Source organism: Camelus ferus, chromosome 20, assembly GCF_009834535.1.
Source record: "Camelus ferus isolate YT-003-E chromosome 20, BCGSAC_Cfer_1.0, whole genome shotgun sequence".
Classification (NCBI taxonomy): domain Eukaryota; kingdom Metazoa; phylum Chordata; class Mammalia; order Artiodactyla; family Camelidae; genus Camelus; species Camelus ferus.
The window spans coordinates 31,232,264-31,253,580 of record NC_045715.1 but is presented as its reverse complement, the minus strand read 5'-3'; the positions used below and the strand labels follow the sequence as shown (position 1 = coordinate 31,253,580).

Here is a 21,317-nt window from a genome sequence, read left to right as displayed (position 1 = left end):
CGCAGGCGTGGCAGGGGAGAGTTATTTCAGCGTGGGTTGGGGAAACATCAGGGACCCCACCTGGTACAGAGCAAACTCACTCAGAATTTTGACTGAGGTCTGTGCACGGCTGCATCGTTGTCGGGGGTCCCAGGAAGAGGACACACCCTGGGCCCTCCGAGTGGTGTTCTGATTCTCTGCTCATAGACTGTGTCCCCCAGGCAGGTCTCACCTCACTGGACTCTGTTTTCCTCTGTTATTGAACTTGGGCTGCGAGTGCCCACCCTCCCCATAGAATGGGTTGGAAAAAACCCCCAAAGATTTGTAGATGCAGCTAGAAGCAGGAGTGTAGCTTGCTGGGATGGAAACAGGCTCTCCCTTAAAGGACCTCCAGGTTCTCGCTGACCCTAGAACACTGGTCTTCCATTCCAGGTACCCCAGACTGGCCGCGAAGCACCGGGAGTCCAACACAGCGGGCATCGACATCTTCTCCAAGTTCTCCGCCTACATCAAAAACACAAAGCAGCAGAGCAACGCTGGTGAGTGGCTCCCTCCACCTTCGAGTCATCTGAGAGTGTTCCCTGAAGGGGTTTCAACTGGGTGGTAAAGATTCAGGGGAGTCGGTTGGCTGGGAACACAGGACGGGGGGGCGTGCGGAGGGGGGAGGAAACTCCAGCCACGGAGACCGGGAAGAGCGTCCGGAGCCTGCAGTGCCGGCTGAGGGCTGGGTTTTATCTGTGGGCAAGGCAGTCACTAGAGGTGCATGAAGAGGCCCTGTTGGGAGAGTGGCCTTTTAGGGACGAGGAGACGGAGAGACGCGTGGGAAATACTTTGAATTTACTTGGTGATCTTGCTTCACTGCTGTTTGGCCCCTGTGACGGGTTGAGCGTTATCCCCACAGTCTCTTCCTCCGCCGCCACGGACCTCAGGATGTGGCCTTATTTGGAAATAGGTTCTTTGCAGATGTAATTGGTTAAGGGTCTCGAGATGGGAGCATCCTGGTTTAGAGTGGTCCCTAAATCCAATGACTGGTGTCCTTACAAGAAGAAGAGAGGACGCACAGAGACGGGGTGGGGGGACACATGAAGGTGGGGCGGGGATTGCAGTGCTTCAGCCGTGAACAAACCAAGGACCAGTTGGGGCCTCCAGAGGCTGAAGGGGGCACAGAGGAGCCTTGGGAGGGAGTGTGGCTCTGTGACACCTTGATTTTGGATTTCTGGGCTCCAGAACTGTGAGGATCGATTTCTGTTGTTTTAAGCCCCCCAGTTAGTGGTACTTTGTTGTGGCCGCCCTGGGACCTAATGCAGCGCTCACGGCCATCGTGGGAACGGGCCGTCACCACGCTTGCCCGGTGAGGACCCCGATGCAGTGAGAGGACAGTGGCTGGTCCTCGCCCCCAGGGGCTGAGCTGGTGCTCAGTTACAGTCTTTCAGATTCCACACCTGGCATCCTCTCCTCTCAGCTGCAGGTTATCTTCTCCGCAGGTTCTTCAGGGTGTGAGTGGTATTCACACATGACCCGCGTTCACCGTTCTCCTGTCGCCAAAGCCAAGGCAGCCCTTTCCACCGAGCAGCGTGTACCAGCATCTTACAAACGCCACACTCTCCAGTTTTCATTGTTTCCACTTCTTCTGCCTCACCCTGTTTCCCTCTGGGACGGGTTTTCCCCCTGCGACCCCCTCTCCCCCAGCTCATGAGCACATGTCAAAGCTCTGGCATTTCTGTTGTCCCTAATTGCCTGTCCCCTAGGTCACATCCTCTGTGCTGTTCCCTCCTGCCTTTTAACAAGATGCCACGTTCTTCCTTCATGGGGACTGTAGCTTGTCTACTCCCCTCCTGTTCCCTTCATTTTTCCTTCCCCACCCATACCTCCCAGTTATGGTCAACGGGGTCCTCAAGCTCTTGGGCTCAGTATACCAGCGGCCGGGGCCCCTGCTGGGGCATCCTTGTGCGGAGAGGACCATCCCTCCTGTGCTGGGCTTCCAGAGCCAGCACCAGGGCCCCACCCCTCACAGCTGCTCGCTGGTGAGACGGTCTGCACTGTGTCTCTGCTTTGTCTGAGCTCTGTACTCCCACTGCAAGCCCCATCAGCCTCAGCCCCAGGCTCCCTTTGCCAGACCGTGCGCATCTTCAGCTCTGCATGTGTTTCCCCAGTGTCCTGTCTTCAGATTGTCCGTGTTGTGTTTTCAATTTTTTTCTTGAGCAGAGCCCTCCCTCCACATTAGTGTCCAATCACCGCCCCTCCCCACCCCCCGCCACTGGCTGGGTTCTTGGTTCTTCCCTGCTCTCTCAGCATCAAAGCGTGAAAAAACCCCACACTGTGACCTGGTTCTACGTGGTGTGTCAATTCTCCACTCCCGTGGTGAAGACAGAAACCACCATTCAGAATTTCCTGGTTGTTCACAAATCCTCAAAAGACCCCGCAGCCACTGGAACCCTGACCCCAACCTGGAGGAGTGAGCCTGCAAGAACATTGTATGTTAGTTTGTTCCTTAGGTCACTCCCTTATTCAATCAACAAACACATTTCATGGAGTAGATCCAAGTCTAAGCTGATGTTTAAAGGGCGATTCTTGTGTGCTGGGCACCGGGCTAGGTACTGGAGTTGCCAAGACAGAAGAGACACAGTCATTCCCCTGGATGAACTAACCTTCTACAGGGGACCGTGAAACCCAGGAGCACGCAGTTAGTGGCCTGGGTCTGAGTCCCAGATCTGCCACTTCCAGCTGCCCAGCTTTGCCTGAGAGACTTCCCTCTGAGCCTCTGTGCCCACCTCTGTAAAATATTCTTAATAATACTTCCAACTGCCTCATCGGCCAAACAGGGCAGTTAAGAGTATATTCCAAAGTTTGTAACACAGATTCACTTATTTGTAAGTCCATGCTTGTGAATCCTTCAGTGCAGTGCCTGGCATGTCGTAAATGCTCTTTAAACGCTAACTTTGATTATTATCACTAGAACAAAAATGAGACGAATACGGATGTTGGCGTCAGAAACGGCTGCTTCAGCTCTTACTTTTTGACCCCTAACCAGCACTTCCAAACCTCCCACCCATTTAGTCTATTTTCTGCTTGTTTGTTGCCCACTTTCTCGGTGCGCTTCCCTCCTCTCCAAGGTACGCAGTCCCTCCCCTTATCCACACACGTGGAGCCTTCAGTTCCGAGGGCCCATTGTCTGATGCCACTTTATGGAAGGGACTTGAGCATCCGTGGGTTCTTTGGTATCCAAGGGAGTCCGTGCGTGAGAAGAGGAGAGCTCTGCAGACAGCACCCAAGGATCACCCACGTGTCTGGGGTCAGAGGGAGAGGAGGGAACCAGGGAGGAAGATTAAGGACTCACCAGTGAGGAGGGGGGATCATGACGATGAGGAAGGAAGGCTTGCCGGGAAAGGCTGACCTGTGGTATAAAACACTGCACAGGAGGTCGTGGGAGAGTTGCCTGCTGTGTTCAGCTTTCTGGAAGTGTCCACAGGCATCCTTCTCTGACTGTTTCTCTCACCTGCGTCAGCCCTGTACTCAGATCCTGCACAACAGGAGAGTCAGGCTGACCAGGGAGAGCGGTCCCTCCTCCCTGGGGACGCGGGGGTGCAGAGGGAGGCTGTAGGGAATGGGACCAAGAACTCACATGGCCTGAGGAAGGATGTCTTTGACATGGGAGAGAGCAGCCTGTGTTTTGATTTGGCTCTGGGAGTCCCAGCTCTGGGCCCCACACACTAGTTTTTCAATCTTGCAGGGAAAAGCTATGTCATTTGTCTTGAAGGTTTATTGAGTTTTGAAGCAGAAGTGTTCTGGGGAGGGGGCAGGCGTCATCCATCCCACCTTTGGCATGTCCGGTAACAAGCCTGGAGTTGGCTGCAGTCAGCTCTGTCCCCACCCCGGATCCCACATCCACCTGGCAGGGCTCACTCTCAGCCATGCTGGTGGCCTCCGTCTCTGATGTCCTCCATCTCTCTCCACAAGCACCCCTCACCTCCTGGCACTTCTCCGTTCCCCTTCCTCTGAGATGCCACCATGGTACACAGACCCCAGGCGACCCAAGATCGGGCAGCAGGCCCCAAACTCAGCAGCGATGGGTCCCCTCGCTCCCAGACTTGCTCTGCTCTCTGCCACTGGGACACCGGTTTGACACCAGTTTGGCTCCTCGAGCATACCCCTTCCTTCGAGGGATTTCTTTTACACCTTTAATTTGTCTCGTAAGACGATCTAGGCTTCTCTCTCTGAATATCCGTCTTGCATTCTGCAGCGCCTACCCTCCAACTGCTGTTTGAATAGATTCTAAAAACCACTGCCAAACCCCTTGGCTTTCAAGAAATTCATTTTGGCTACTTCTTCTAATCCAGGCATAAATACTAGATTTTATTTTATTTTTCCCAATTTCTCTTTTTCCTGCTGCCCGCGTCCTATCTGCTCTACCGGTTCATTTCACTTTCTGTGCATATTGCCTGTTCCAGGCAACTAACAAATGGATCTGAGGTGCATTTTAAGTTCTCTCTTCTTATTCCCTATTTTTAAAGTCCCCTTTTCATTCCTCCAGCCCTATCTTAGTATCTCTGCCCGGCTGACCGTCTCCTGTTTGGCACATGTCACATTCTGCTGTACTTTTCCCTGTTTCCTTTTTGGTTGGAGAGAAAGTGGACACATGTGGACTGATGACAAGAATCAGTGTTTCTCCTGTTCTGTTCACATTTATATCTTCCTTCCTTGTGTGTAAACCCACTTCCACGGGACTCTCGTCCTCCGGCTAAGAAGCATAAAAAGTCCCAAACTCAACCTGTTTGTATCTTAGCTGTATGTCACATGCAACCTCGCAGCTCTTCCTACCCACATTGGCATATTCCTTTTTAACGCATGGAACACAGGCTGCCTGTACCGCATATTTCTGTGCTGAATGGTGTTTCCCCTAAACTGGATGATTTTAGTTTTTCAAGGCTTCCTTGGAATTCCCTCGCCTCACTCCGCCTTGCTTTCTCTGTTATTTCTGCCTCAGTATGTGTCTGCCTTGGGGGCTTTCTATTTTAAAACGTGCACTCCACTTGTACCAGAAGGACTTTATAGCCACTCACAGGGACACGTGAATCACAGCAAAGCAGCGTACACCAGAAGGAGGTGAGAAACAAGGAGGGCATAAAACGTGCTCAGGGCGAGCAAAACAGGAAAGGCAGCTCCCAGAGCCCTGATGCTGACCCCGAACGGGGCTCGGACCCCTGGGCGGCCACAGTCTGGGTCTGGTTCTCCCAGAAGACAAAAAGCAAAGCAACCTTGCAGAAGAAGGACATAGTCCTAGTTTGGGGCTTGAGCCATCATCACAGAAGAGCCATTGTTGTCATTTTTTTGTCCTTTCCCTTCTATGACTTCCCCTCCTGCTCTCTGTAGCGTCCGGGCCCACTGACTGCATCCCAGTGTGACTTGTCTGTCTTTACCCTGCCCGCCGTTTGGGCTGCACCCTGCCCTCCACACACCTGACATCCAGTTTCTTCTTTTTCCTCGTCATCTTCTCGAGAGCAGGCTGCCCACGCCGGTCTCTCTTTTGTTAACCCCCTTCATAGACTAACTCTTAAAATAATTATCTACACTCTGAGTCTATACTTAGTTTCCACGCAACTCCATCAAGCATTGCCTGGACCAACCTTTGTAAATGTCACCAGTGACGCACGTCATACAAAACCCAACAGGCATTTTATTTATTAATGAATGTATTTATGTATTAATTTGAGGCATAATTGACAAATAAGGTTATGTCAGTTTCAGGTGCACAACCTAATCATTCAATATTTGTGTACATTGCAAAATGATCACCACCGTCATTAGCATCCATCACTGTACACGGTTACAAATTTTTTTTTTTCTTGTCATGAGAACTTTTAAGATTTACTCTTTTGGTGGCTTTCAAATATGCAATACAGTATTATTCACTATAGTAGTCCTATGCTCCATGACATCCCCAGGACTTAATTTATTTTATAACCGAAAGATTGTAGCTTTTGACCCCCTTCATCCATTTTGCTCACCCTCCCTACCCGCTCCGCCTGAGGCCACCGTGCATCTGTCCTCTGTGTCTAAGAGCTCTGGTTTGTGTTTGTTGGTTTTGTTTTTAGATTCCACAGACAGGTGAGATCATACCTGTCTTTCTCTGTCTGACTTATGTGACTTAGCATAATACCCTCCAGGTCCATCCATCCGTGTTGTTGCAAATGACAAGATGTCCTTCTTTCTATGGCTGAATAACATTCCATTGTGTGTATGTATACACACACACACATATATATATGATCATCCATCGATGGGCTGGACCCAGGCTGTGTCCATGTCTTGGCTATTGTACATCCTGCTTCAGTGAACACTGGGGGCGGGGCACAGATGTCTTTTTGAGTTAGTGTTTTTGTTTCCTTGGGATAAGTTTGCAGGAGTGGGGCTGCTGGATCAGGCCTGTCTGTTTTTATCAAGACTGATGGGCCCCTGTGCTGTGTTTACAAAGATGTACTCCTTTCCACTGTGGAAGGGCCTGTGACATCCTAACATCCTCCTGATAAAACATCTGCCCTAATAAGATACTTCCAACTTCCTAAATAAAGTCCTAGAACCCCTTTGCGGGACCCAGTGCTTGTGTTTGGAGTCCCACGATGCGGTTGAGTCGTCTCCCCAGCTTCTGGCCTTCGTTCGTTGTAAGTGTAGTGGCCGTACTTTCCAAACTGAAGAATCAGACGTCTAACAACCTGCCTTCATTGAAAACAATCGAACTATAAGAAATCGGTACTGTCCCCAGTCCACATCCACACCTGGCTGCCACTGTGGGGGTAAGGCAAGTGCATCACGGTTCCGGCCACCTCCTGGCCCCAGGTCCTTGGCCAGAGCAAATGAGTCCTCATTAGCCATGACCTTCTCTGGGGAGTCATGGTTCTGTTTCCAAACAGGAGCCAAGGTTTCCTCCTTCCTGAGATAGGTGTCAGCAGCTTCACTTCCCGGGACCTGGAAGTGGGCTGCGGGCTCCCTGGGTTGCCCCTGAGAAAGTGGATTGTCACAGGCACATACCCTGGAGAAGACTCTCAGGGCATGTAAAACCCTCGGTGAGCTCATCCCTGCACTGGGCTGCTATTCCTGCAGGATGGAAATGTGACTGAAGGACCACATTGTGGTTGTCATCACAATGCCAGTTACCCTGGTCCAGCCTCTCGTTCCCCCTCATCATCTCCCGGAACCCTAGGGAAAGGCATCTTTAGCGAAGCCGCTGCCACATTCCTTCGTCCTTCCTTCTTCCTGAATTCAGGCCCAAATCTTCAAACCCCTCCTGTCTTCTCTTCTAAGAGGTGCCCCCAGCAGGGGCCATGCTCCTGGCTGATGCTGGAGAAAGACTCTGTGTGTAGCACCAGTGGTCCTTCTTTCCCTGCTGTGCTCCCAGGGGCTCGTGCTCGCACGAGCTCACCCCTGCCCGTCCACCTCGCAGCCTGCCTGGCTCAATCAGACCAGCACACAGACTCCTCCTCCATCTGGCTCCGCTCCCCTCTATCCCTAGCATCAAGATGCCTTCTCCCCAGCACATGCCCCTCACTCCTTTTTAACAAGATCTGTCAGACCCCCTTGAGTTACTTATATTAAACAAGACCATCTTACCTTATACTAATGCAAGATTTCCTTCTTCATTTCCTCTTCTCTAAAATGGAGATTATAATCGTGCCATTTCTTGCACGGTCATGTTAATCAAGTGATGAATGCATTAAAGTGCTTGGGACAGTTCCCAGCGTACAGTAGGCACCAATGTGTGATGACTGTTAACTGCTGCCCTGTTACTGTCACGGATCCTCCCCCAAATTCTCTGGTGCCCACCCTTTGGACTGGGCAGCTCGGCTCTCCCTACAATGCAGAAGTGTGTGCTGCCCTCTTCTGGCAGGTGGATGAATCGGTGCTAGGGACAGCGCCGATTTTAAGGGTAGGGAGGCTTGCGGACTTGAACTCATCTTCCGCCGGCAGGAACTCAGCTGTGCCTAAGCTTTAGCTGGGGGTTCCAGAAGGTCTCCTTTGGGGAAGGGGCAGAGGTCGAAGCCACCTTCCTTTACCTGTCCTCTGCGCCCAGGACGGGGCGTGTGCATCAGGCCGGATGGACACTCCAGGGGTTGCCGACTGCCTGGTGATAAGCTGTGCTCCGTCAGCTGCTTCTCTCTCCCTTCCTCCTCCCCCTTCCGCCACCCCCAGTTTTTGCTGCCTTTATGAACTTCCTTGACCTAAAATAGGAAAGTGTTTGAAAACAGTCAGAGCAGCCTGGGAGGGCTGTTAGCCCAGAACTAACAAGCTCCTTACTATCAAACCCCCTTGCTTTCTCCCAAAGCCTCGTGAAAGCCCACTGCCCTGGGGGGTGGGGGCAGGGGGCGCGAGGAGGTGGTGGGAGGTGAAGCGGAGGTTTTTTCCAGATTCCCCAGGATGTGGGGAGCCACATTTAGGAGGAGGGAGTGTGTGCCTTTATTATTTCAAGCCTTTTCCATCACAGGCCTGCCTGCCTGCCTTCCTTCCTTCCTTCCTCCCTTCCTCCTTCTCTACCTCCCCCCTCCCCCCAGCCCCCCGGTGGGCCAAGAGGCAAGGCCTTTCTGAGGAGGGGCTGGACCCCCCACGCCCCGCATTCAGCCTGGGGCTCAGAGGCGAAAGCTAAGGCTGTATGTAAAAAGTGGTCGGGAAGTGAGTTGTAATCACCCTGCTCCCAGACAGAGGTCACTGAGGTGGGGCCCCAGGTCTCTTCTGTAGGAAACCCTGACCTGTTCTTTTGGAGGAAGGTAGCTAGGTTCCACTCGGGACAGCGGGTTCCTTGGAAGGAGGCCTGAGCCCAGACCGTTATCATGAGGGAGGCTCTGGGGTGGTCCCAGGACCACCCCCGCGCTGAGGATAACGAGGTAACTGTCTTCCCACTTCCTCATAAAGCAGCCACCACCGCTGTCTCGTTTTCAAAACGCCTCTGGTCATAAAGGAAGCCTTCAGGCTGCCTTTCTTGGCCACCCCTGCGCGCACATCACCAGCTCAGGGTGTTTGTTTGTTTGTTGGGTTAACATTTTTTTTGCTTTGATTCACATTCTTACCCAGAAAAACAACCTAGGCTTGGTGGGACCCACCACCAAGGTGGGGTGAGCCCTGCAGAGATGCTGTCCCAGGCAGGAGGGAGGGGAAGGGGCGAACAGTTCCTTCTGGAACCTACGAGCGGTTGCCCAGGGGAGCCCTCAGAGGGTCTTTGATTTGGTTCATTATCGAGGCAGAGGCTGGCAGTGTATAATTTAACAGATTTTGCTCCTGAAATGAATCCTTGGGCAGTCGTAAAGAAGGCAGTTGGTGGCGTGGTGGCTGCTGAAGGGGGCAGGCCCGGGGAGGGCAGTGGGGGAGGCAGGGGGGAGGGGAGGGAGGGTCCTGCGTGGGTGGGCACATTCATTAGTGGAGGGAGCCCTGTGAGCTGTGTGGGCTCCCGGCAGCGGAGCCGAGACCACCAACACCATTCCATGTGGCAGAATTTCCCGCCGTCTGACCAGAACGGGGCTCGCCTGGCCTGGCCTGGCCTCGGATCAAGGCCTGGGGAATAAAGGAACATTAAATGACTAATTTGAACACGAGTTAAATGCGCTTTCACCTCTGGCTACCATTACTTTATCCCGTGCCTCTGATCCCTCCTGTGCAGTCTGCACGTGGGCGCCCAGCATCTCTCTCCCTCTCCCTCCCTCCACATACACACATACACAGCGTGCGTGTGTTCCGGTATTTCTGTGCACCAGCAGAGGCCATTACACATCTCCTTAAATAAACAGGGTCATAGGTCAATTAATCTGGAAAAAAAATGCCTTTGCACGTGAAGCTGCATTAGAGACAGGACACGATCGGGTCTCTCGGCTTTACGGTCAAGCCTGATGGCGTGTAGCCGCAGAAGTGTGAGAGTGTGCGCGTGCGTCTGCATGTCTCCCGGCCGTGTTTCGCCGTGTGCCTGCCAGTCAGGAGTGTTGCAGTTGGTTTATACATGACTGCACTCAGTTCCTCCACTGTCATCAGAACATAGCTTTGAGGGAAAATTCTGCCTCTGATCTGTTGACTCTCGGTGGAGAATGGCTCTGGGGAAATCAGCTTTCAGAAGAGCGTCTTCATTTGTGGTAGAGCCGGGGCTGAAAGTGACAAGATATGAACCCCAGGTGGAGTGTGGAACCTTCTAGCAGGAACTTCAGACGCCCCGGTTAGGAACTCTCCTTGTCAACTGTGTGGCCGTCTTGTCCAGGCAGGATGGGCAACATTCTCTCCATCTCACAGAGGAAAAGCTGAAGCTTGGATAAAGACACACTGGGGAGCCCTTGATGGGTGCGGGACGAACCAGGCATTTCTCAGCTTTTAAACTCTCCTGCTGCAAACCAGTAACACTAAACATAAGAATTGAAACCAGGGGTTAAATCCAATCTGGTATTTATCAGCAGCTTTAGAGAGGACACTTCATTGAAAAATAAAATTGCTACACAGAACCTTGACCTTAAAACCTCTAGCCTTCTTTAAAACCCTGCTCTCGAGGGGTCTTTCCAGAAGGCACCCCAGCCCACCTCAAGCCTATTCATGAGTTTAGCCTGAGAAGCCTCATCAGATAAAGAGGGTCCTATGTTTAGGACTTAAGTGTCAGGGAACACTTTATTTTGTTTGCCTTGTTATCTAGACCATTTTCCAATTTGAATGGATGTTTGAATCCCCTGGGGGTCTTGTGACAACACCAGATCGGCAGTGGCATTCCCTCCTTGTTTGGCTCTGATGACCCTGCAGGAGGGCACGCCAGGCCAAACAGATAGAAACCCTGCATCTGCCCCCAAGGAACTACATCTCATCCCACAAAGAAAAGCACCATCGGAGGTCCTCTGAGGAGAGGAAACCAGTTACAGGAGCACAGGGAGACATACAAGGTCACATTTTAGGGTCTCTTGCCTTTCCTCAGGCCCCACTGAAAAGCTCATTCTTTCAGCAAACACGTATTCAATACCAGGCACTGCCCAACATGCTAGAATAATGTAATAATGAAATATTGGCAATATCTGTGTGTGTTGGCAAAGATTGTGTTTGGCTGCATATAACAGAAACCTAATCACAGAGGCTAAAGCAAATATTTATTACATTTTCCTTAGCAAAAACCTATATGGCATTTTACCATGTGCCGTGCCCTGCTCTAAGCGCTCTTTGTAAATGTTTACTTCTGAGCAGGAGTTTGCTTTTCTCACATCACAAGAAGTCTGGAGAGTAGAGAGTTTCAGGCTGTTGTAGCTGCTTAAAGAATCACGGATCCATATCCTTGGAGCACCTGATTCTTAGTATGTGACTCTTATCCTCATGTCACAAAATAGTTTCTCCACTTCCAGACATTACATCTGAGTTCCAGGCAGTACCAGTTGTGTCTTGTCTTTTCTTTCCCAGAAGCATAGCCATCAATTTACACTTACATACTGTTGGCAAGAACTTGATCATTTGGCCTCCTGCAGTCTGGGAGTCTGGGAAAATAGGTATTTGTGACCCAGCATGTTTTGCTACTCTGAAAAAAAAAAATCTGGATTCTCTTGGTAGCAAAGAAGGTAAGAGTGAATTCTTGCATATAATTCACTTTCAACTTAAGATGATTTTTTTTTTTTTTACCGCAGTGAAAATATCTGATCTGGCCATGCCAAAAAAAGAAATACTATCTCAGATTCTCCCTTGGGGTTGACCAGGTCTGAATCATTGCCCCACCTAAATTTTAGGAAACAGAAGTATAAAATTGCACACTTAATCTGTGACACTCTTTCTCCAAACTTTAGAAGACACAAGACTCATGTAGTAAGAGCTGTGTAGTAAAAACAAAAACACCCAGTGGATACAGTTTCTCCCTGCAAACTGTAATCCACGTGGAAGCAAGAGCAGGCGCCCAGAGATCTGCTCTGAGCAAGAGAGGGGGCAGGTCCAATTGTGGCATATCTGGGAAATTCTGCAAAAGTATTGGTTACCCCCAACCCCTGCTCTACTTAACCTCTAAGTTTGCCTCATTGCATGACTATTAGCAAGAAGGCTCGCTCTGGTGGGACTGCGGTTACTGAGGCAGAGTCAGAGTGAAAGGACCAGCTGAATACGCAAAAAAAAAAAAAAAAAAAAGACTGTAATTCATCTGGGGTGACTTCCTTGGGGCAGAGGACGAGTCCAGCAGAGTATTTGTTAAGCAGTCTTTTTCCTTGCAACTCTAAGAATTTATTAGCTGTTTTGTAGCTTTGATCCTTATGCATCAGCGTCATCACACAATCACACACTGCACCTAACGACCACTTACTGCATGCCAGGCACCATTCTGAGCCCCCTGCGGGTTTTACCCACGGCAGTACTATCAGGTGTGCTGGGCTAGGAGCCCTTATTTTACAGACGAGGAAACTGAGACACAAGAGGTTAAGCTAGTAGGTTGCAGAGCCAGGATCCCAACCCAAGCAGCTTGCCCTGCGGTCTGTACAATTGACATGTGCACGTTACACATTTAATACAGTCCATTATTTAACATGCATGTGGTGCTCAGTCTTTGAACAACAGTAAAAGAAGGTCATTTGGGAAACTGTGATCAAATTAGCTCATAAAACAAGAAATACTGATGGAAAAGCTCCCATGTATGTTTTGCTACGTGTACACAACAATCCTAGCTTCACCAATGGAGTCCTAGCTCAGCAGTCCACGGGGGATGAGGAGTTCCAAACCTGGCCCACAGAGGGCGCTCCAGATATACCTGTTTCACCAATCAAAGACTGGAAAAGAATTCATAGACAGTCCCAAAACGACTAAAACCGGTAATCATTTAAATATAGACTTGTGATGGCAGGGTGGCCATTTTAAAATTTGTTAGTGCTCTGGCATAAAAAGGTGTGGGCATTTGAGGATGAAGACAGAATGTGGTTAAATCATCTCAGCCTGTTGGGCGGGGCTGAGCGTGGCTAAAGACAGTCTCCAGGTCTCAACACGGGCACAGATGACTGAGGAACTGAGACTCTCCCTTGACCAGCTCATTCCAAATGTCTGAACATCAGCACTCAGCCTAATCTATGGCCTGATACTTAAAAATAACCTGTTGTAACATAACCATTGAAAAAAAAAAACTCCCAGTTTTCAGCCTGATTCAGTCCGCTGCATAAACTACAACCAGCATTAATAGCTCCAGTCAGTATTTATGCTGGTCTTCCTATTAGCACGATGGGTTTTACAACCATTTATGAGTTTCTGGGGAGCCTAATAGAAAACACACATCCTTGTTCGCTGTGGAAGTTGCAGAAGCGTGTTCTTTGCTGAGGCCAGAAGGGGGCGCCACCTCCCCGTGGCTAGAGGCAGGGCCGGGCTCCCTAATGGGGAACACATTCTCTCCTGGCGGCTCCAGCTCCTTTTCACCCTCCCTGGTGAGTTTCTGCAGTTTCCTCTTGGCCTGGCTCCACTCAGAATCAGGGTTTCTCCGTCTCTCTTTCTCCTCCTGTTGATAAATAAGCATTTGGAGCCCTTACATGGGACAGACTGTGTGCACAACAGGAAATCTACCTGTGAAGAACTCAGTGATAATCTTTCTCTTCAAATTTACTGTGGCTCTTAGGAGATTTAGAAAACTATTTGAATCTGGAACCGCCTGTGTTATCCATACCTCCCTTCATACTTTCAACTTTCAAATGATGTCTTATGAAAGTCATGCTGGATGGTCCTCAATTCTTTACCAAGCTCGTGGTTTAAACACAGCCTAATAATTACCGAAGACTCGTCTTTCTTTAAAACACATATTTTTGTTGTTATTTGTTCTCGTTGGGAATAATGCTTCCGAACAAAGGGCAAATATAAAGCTGATTTGCAGAGCTGCGTCAATAGGATGGTTATTCACAACGATTCCCTACAGGGCTTGGGGAGGAAGCCATGCAGAGAATCTGTCTCTTCCTCAAGGAGAATCCTTTGGAATCCTTTGGAAATATTTCAGAGAGTGCCCCGTTCACTGGGTGATTCTCTCCATGAAAAGGAGTCAGAGGGCACCCAACAGTGTCCAAATCCCAACCCACTGCAGTTGTAAGACTTGAATCCTGCCTTGGAAGTAGAGAATTATTTACTGGCCTCTTATTGGAAGAACCATAGGAGGTGGCCATTTAATTTGCCCTCCCATTCAAGGCCAAAATCCCTTCTAGAACCGAGAAATAATCCTCATGGCAGCATGAACTGCAGACTCTTCTCAAGGCCAGCTGACCGCACACGAGGGAACAGCAGGGGTCTGCTGGAGTTGCCATTGCATCTTGCTTTCTCATAAAGCACCTTTCCTGTTTCCCCCAGTGCCTAGAAACGGGGGCCCAGGAATTGCTTCCCACATATAAGCCCGTCACAGCCACAGCCAATTTGATGACATCCTCCTCTCTGTGAGGCCAAGTCCACCATTCCTGGTATGATGCCGAAGTGGACAGGAATTCTGCAAACTGTCAGACTGAGAAAATTTCACACACCCAAGTAGCCTGGAGAGAACAAGGGTGAACCCAAAGAGATGATTCCAGACCACTTGGGCGCCCGAGTGTGTTGAGTGAATGTGGGCACGCACTTCACCCTCTGAGCTCTTGCACATTTCTCCTTGGACCTGGGAAGCTCTGGGGCGATCCGATAAGCTTCACTCTGACACTGGTTTCTGCCTCAGGTTGATCTCTTGCTCCCAGTCTTTCCCTCAGTCTCTCCTTGCTCCCATCCTTTCATAAACTTATGTTCTACGGCCATAATAATGATAATGATTGTAGTAATAATGAGCTTTCATTAAGTCCTGCTGTGCAATGGACTCTGTAGAAGATGCTTTCCCAGCAACCTGTGAACCACCATGACCAGTGGCAGGATTCAAACCCCCGTCTCCTGAATGCCAGAGCGATGGGGCTGCTCTGCTCCAGGGTCTGTTATCACAAGCCCTGGCAGGGGAGCCTGTTCTGGGGTTCCCTCACCCCACTGACCATGACCCAGGCTCTCTCTGTCCTGTCCCTGATGGGACCAGTGACACGCCAACGTAGCCAGGGGCCCCAACCGCAGCAGAGAAGGGCTCACCGAACCCGGAAGAAAGCCGCTCATCTTCTGCAGCCCTGCTGCCATTTCCGCCTCGGTGTGGCCCGAGGACCAGGCAGAGATGCCACTTTAGGAGACGAGGGACTGTGGGGGTCAGCCACCCCTTACCTGCTGCATATTCTGGAAGGTCCCTGTGACTCAGAGGGTGTGGCCCCCTGTTTCTACCTGCTTTATAATTTTACCTCGATGGGGTCATCCATGCCCAGGTAACCCAGCTGTAACTGGCCCACCTTACTCTCTAAGGACTTTTGTGACAGAGAAAAGTGACATGATTCTAATCCCAAAACCTGGAAGATGAATGTGGATCTTGACAGAAGACTTTTTAGTGGGAGGAAATGAGATTGCCCATCGCAAAGGTGAAAGTCCTAAATAGCCCCTTAGGACATCTTTGTCTCTCCTCACAACTAGACCCTACGCCAGCATCTATGTCTCTGCCCGCCTGGCCTGCACCCCCTGTCCCCCAACCCCCACCTCCGCCTTGTACCTCTCCTGGGCCTCTCTGCTGCTCCAGCCCCCTCCTCTCTCCTGGATCTTTGGCCCTGGGCACCCACACAATGCAATTTGACCTCTCTCGGTTTCTAAAGAAAGACTTCTCCCTCCAAAAGGTGAGGGAGAAGTGATAGTAAAATCTGACTATTCTAGATTTTTTGTTGCCATCACATTTTCATTCACGCTTAAAGCTATTGAATATCAACAAGGTGTAGCCATCTTTGTATTTTTCTCTCCAAGAATATGTGATGGCCAGAAAAATCTCTGCTGTGGTCTCCCTCAAACCACAGCTGCATTTTTTCTTTTTCTCTTTTTTTTGGGGGGGGGGGGGTCCTTTATATCGACATGGTCTCCAGTGAGATGATGAAAAGTAAGAACTTCACTCAGTCCTCCAAGGTTTCTCAGTATCTAGATAGTTCTTTTGGAGGCAAAACCCAAGTGGATTTCTCTTTTCACCCAGATGGTTTGCTGTCTCTTGGGCAATGGGACAGCACTGGCCCTGAGTACAGGCAGAGTTGGTACTTGTTACTGAGAGATGATGTGAGGGGTCCTGGTAGGTCTCTCTTCAGAGATGACACCATCTGGAGCCAGTCATGGTCACTGAGAGCACCCAGGATTGTAGCTAAAATCAAGCCATTAATAGCAGAGCACAGATGTGTTATCAAACTAGCTGGAAGAACAGACTCGAGGAGTGGTATTCTGACAGCCACACCCTGGTCGGGGGATAAGGGTAGGTGAGAGAGTTCTGCAGCACGGAAGGAAGATGGCAAGCCGGGTGCGCCCGCAAGGAGCAGTGGGCCAGTCCTCGGCACCCAAAGATGGCCTTGCAGAGTAGAAGAAATGTAAGTTTTGGAATCCAACAGCCCAGATGTTAAATTCTAGTTTTGCTCCTAACTTGTATAATAAGATGACTATTTTGAAAATGTTTTTCTCTGTGCTTTCCTGAGTCCATGATTCTGATCTGCCCTAGGCATCCATCTGCCCCAGGAGAGATGAGGGTTTCTATAGAAGGAATTCTGAGGAAGAAAAAGGAATCCAATACTTAGCTTCTGACACTCAAAATAGCATTTTCAACCAGACAGTAGCCTTGCAAACCAAGCTGTTGTCTTAAAAAGTTCTGAATTCTTTTATCTCCCAATTTTAGCACACCAAGAACCATGCCCGGAGGCCTCAGCTCACAGGAAGTCTTGCTGCTCCGTGGTTGATGGGATATTTGACATAGGAAACTGAGACAGGGGCTTTGGGGATGGAGGAGGAGAGACAGGCAGGGAGATGTCTGGGGAGCCCCCCATGACGCTCTGCTTGGGTGTCCTTCCCGAGGAAAGTTTCGGAGGAAGGCAAGTGGCCTGCCTCTAACCACCACCCTAGGGTCACATCCCCATGGTTACCCTGGAAGGAAGTAGAGGGTCGGCAGCACTGAGACGAGACACAGCACCTGCAGAAGCTTCCCCAGGCCTCCCACCAGGCATTCCCTGGGACTCCCATCTCCCTGGAGCTCCCAGGAGCCTCCTCCCCCACCCCACCCCTTTACTCGGAGAGAAGAGCAGGGGAGAGGGACGCTCTCTGACAAACTGAGCATTCTTTATGCAAAAGAGACAGAATTGTCTAGAGGGACTGTTTAGATTATTACATCAACTAGCTTGTAATACAGAATGGACTAAATTAAAGTCGTCATTTCCCCATCACCCAGGGATTCCCTAGGGATCGGGAGCTTGTCAGGAAGACCAAAGAGGTTAAAAACAAAACAGGGTCCATTTTCCACAGTACATCCCAGGAGTCGTTTGAACAGCCTGCTCGCACGTGCCCGTGTGCCTCGGATGAGACTGAGACTCAGTTTCTTTCTCTGTGACGTGGTGATGCATCACAGCTCACATCTCAACAGATTCACTGTGTATTTAAATGACAGGTGGCATAAACACCCCCGGGCCACTTCAGAACTTCTGTAAGGGCATTCCTGGCCGGTGCTGGGGAGCAGGATTCAAGCACCTGTGGTCTGCCTGGGTCCACCTCCCAGTGACCATGATCTCCGTCTCCACGGGAGAGTTGAACAGACCCCCATCCAGGCTGCGGACAATGGTCAGAGGTGGACCCCTGGTTCTTACCTGTCTGCAAGTTCAAGTGCCAGAGAAAAACCACGCATGAGAAACTGAGAGCACAGCCCCCTGGGTTCGCAGAGCTGCTCCTGTCCTTTCAAAGACCACCTGGGACATCTCCTCGGCTCCGAGTGACTTTTGAGCCCTGGGGGGTCCGTATGGCCCTTTGCCCCTCGGTGCCCCCACTGCACAAAGCGCACCAGCAAACCGAGGCTGCACGTGCTTGCAAGGGCTTGTGGAGGCTGAGCAGGAGCCCTGGCTCCCTGGTCCCCGCTCAGCCTCCATGCCCGGGTAAGAGCGTATTATTTTCTTAGCTCAAATTGCCGTTTCCAAGTCATTATTTCTCTGCGACAAGAAAACAATATTGGGTCTTATGTAATATCAACCTCAGTGAATCTGGAAGTGATCAGGGAATGGGTGGCTTTTTTTCCACCCCCCTTAAAAAGGAGAAAAATAAATTTGAGATTGTTCGCTTATGGCCGAGAATGTTTATGAACTACTCCTCTCGTTTCCTCCTCCCATATTTTACTGGGCGCGCTTGTGTGTGGTACAGAATCAGGCTTTACGGGCAGGGCGGGGCTGAGAGGGGAAGAAAGCAGGCCAAGGACTGGGGGTCCTTCAAGTTCCTGGAGGTCTCGGGCCTCGGGGTCCCCTGGCCTCAGGTTGGCTTGCTGTGGTCTGAGGTTTCCCCCGTCCCGCTACTCAGAGGAAGTCTTTCGGAGGGAGGGTCTCAAATGCCAACACGGAAGGAATTACCATCTTCTTGTCGCTCTGGTTTCTTTCACAACCCCCTCCCCATCACCAGAGCAGAAAGTTCAACACGAACAGGTTCACAACCTGCGCTGCCGTCAGCCAAAAGAGATCGTTAAATTCTACGGGTGCCAGGTTTTGAGCCTGGGTCCGAGGACTGAAGGAAAAGCACTGGCAGAGAACGAACGGGGCTGGCCTTTGTCGTTCGATAATGCAGCTGTGTGTGTGTGAGCACACAGGCACGTGGAGACGGTCTCCCTCCGGCCCTGCGTCTCCACACGGCTGGTCACCGAGACGGATCCGAGAGGGAGCCAGGGCCAGGGCCACGGCAGGACGTTCAGTCAGTAAGAGAAGCCAAGTTGCAGGCCTTTATTTTCCTCCTCTAGGGACTGGGCTTCAGAGCTGGAGCCCAGCATCTCTCCTTCTCTGCGGTGCCTTGGATTTTTGAGGAATATCCTGACCAAGAGTGCGGGGTGAGGGGCAGAGAGCAGGATGCCTGCCACATTCGGTAATGCAACAGCAGCAGCTCTCATTACATGATGTCCTACCCCAAGCCAGGCACCGCGTGACGCCCGCTCCCTGCGCTGACTGAGCTCAGGCTCACACAGGCCTGAGGAGAGTTAAGGACCTTCAGAACTGCTGTTGAGATGAGGGAAGCAAAGCTCAGAGAGGTTGAGGAACTTGCCTGAGGTCACACTTCAAAAGTTCCAGGATCAGGGACGTTTCCATGATGTGTGGGGTGGGAAGCCAATACAATCAATCTGAAAAAGGAATTTGAAAAATCAAGTTCAAGGCCTTGGAGCTGAAGCCTCAGTGGCAACGCAGTAAATTCACCCCGGGCGGGGTCGACATTTAAACACAGCGTTAGCTCTGTCCCTTGGCCCCATCCCTGCTGCCTGGTCTCCTCTCTACCATGATTATTGCCAATGCTGGCCTTCACATTCTGATCAAAAACACATAGACACAAGGGATGCGACTGCCATGCGGAGGACCTGGTATGTTATTGGCGTGTCATGGTTGGGACATAAGACAACAATCCTTCCCATTGCCAAACATTACCTTCCACCTCGAGACATCACTGGAGAGAGTTGAGAGGTCTCCAGGACTGTCCTCCCAAGGAGCTTCAGTTGCTGTCCTCGCCTCTCTTACCAAGTCTCACGATGGTTCCCAGACTAGGTCCTTGGGCACGGACTCGGGCAGTGACTTGCTCAGGGGTCCAGGGAGCATTTGGAGTTAAAGTACCTGCAGTGACTCATGTCCCATCATCTGTCTCTTTCCCTCAGATGATATTCGGTCATCAAATTTCAACAGGCATTCTGTTTGATTTTTCCTTTCTCCATTAGAATCATCTCTGTAAGGGAAAGAGGCAGTGGGATTTGTGGAAGCAAACAAGCCCAATATAAATCGCAATGCTCCGGTGGAGGGTGAGGTAGGGCGGGGCGCGTAAGAAGCATTGTGTGTTGTGTGGTACCCTCCCTCTGCTGTGGCTTTTGAGTAGGATGGCCATCCCGTCCCAGTCTAGACAATTAATAAGGGGGATACAAGCTTTGTTTTCCCCCAGCCCTGCGCTCTCAATTCTCCCAAACTGGAAACACAAAGCACATGGTTACGTGCAAGTTCAAATGCCACACCGGGGAGAAGGAAGTGTTGAGAAACCACGTCCGACCTCCAGCCTGTTTCCAAGCATTCCAGTGAGCGTTTCCATTGATTTATCTTGGACAAGTGTCATTTCATTGTCTCAAACAAAGGCTTTCTATGAAAAGACAGTCACGGGTTCTGTGAGGAGGGGCTGGCAGAAGGCACGTTTGGGAAAATGGGAATAAGAGCACGGTCCTCTGGGCTCTTCCTCCAGGGGCAACTCTCCGCTTTTCTCTGCTGGAATTAACACCAGGACCAATTCCCGGCATCTCAGTGTCACGCTCTAAAGCAGAGTCTGGAAAAGACAGCCACTGGGGGAGGGGCTGACGACGCAGGTGGAGTGGCCGGTGACTCGGCCAGACATCTCCTCCTCTGTCCTTGGAGCTCAGGTGGATGGTTTCTGTGCGAGGGTTTCTGTGACTAGAATGGTCTGCGAGACTCTGGTTGGAATGACTCTTGAGTCATCACGGGTTCCTACAGCTGCTCTTTTGCGTATTTTGTTCTGCATCTAAATGAACTACTTCGTACACAACCATCAGGACTGGGGAGGTCTTCTGCCACGTTATCTTCGCTTGGATGTTCACGCTGAGCTGTATCCATGACAGGTTTCCATGCAGCTGTAATGTGCACGTTTCTGGTGCAACCCACTGCATGGTGCATTGGCCCGTCCATTTTGGACAGCTCTGAGTTTTAGGACAACCTTTGTAGATTAAAGTCAAGGATGCCTCCCTGATACCCATTGGTTGTCTGGGGGGGCAACCCCAAACATGGGCACCCACTTTTCCTGTGTCATGTTTTCCTGGAAGCCTTGTCTCCTCTCCTTCTCAGCTTGAGTTAGCCATAATGAATGCTTCCTCCAAATCTGGTGCAAAATCTCTCTCCCAGGATGTCCATTCAGTTGTTATTTACTTATTTAATATCCCTTTCTTTCTACAAATTTATTAGACAGGTTAATTGTGCAATGCTGGCAAAATTTAGGTAAGCAAAATAAGGAAACGAAAGTTGACTATTACTATGGCATCTGCTGGAGATGAGCTCCGTGGAAACTTGGATAAATACCCTGATGGTTGTATTTCTATATTTATACAATCTTTTCGAAAAAAGGATTGGATTAGCTTATGTTTATCGTTGGGTTAAAGTCTGTTTTTTCAGGCTATTTAATACTCTTCTGCAGCATCGTGTTCACGGCTGCGAGGGACTCTGTGGTGTGTGGGGAGCTGGTGTGATGAAGGGGCAGGATTCCGGATAAGCTACTTTCCTCTGAAGACCCCGTGGCTATATCCGTTGGCAAGAAGGTTGACTAAAGACACTTCTTTTGCTGTT

General features: G+C 50.5%; 1 protein-coding gene and 1 long non-coding RNA gene across 2 annotated transcripts in view; both read left to right on the top strand.

Annotated features, from left to right (window-relative positions):
* The window catches only part of CLIC5 (chloride intracellular channel 5), a 154,313-nt gene that overhangs the window by 118,368 nt on the left and 14,628 nt on the right, over nucleotides 1-21,317 (top strand). Inside the window, 1 exon segment of the mRNA XM_006190717.3 lies at nucleotides 412-518. Coding sequence (XP_006190779.2) covers nucleotides 412-518 — 107 coding nt within the window.
* On the top strand, nucleotides 4,382-14,183 carry LOC116658297. The gene is made up of 3 exons (XR_004313625.1): nucleotides 4,382-4,391; nucleotides 7,537-7,540; nucleotides 14,104-14,183. It is a non-coding gene; the product is annotated as an uncharacterized LOC116658297 (long non-coding RNA).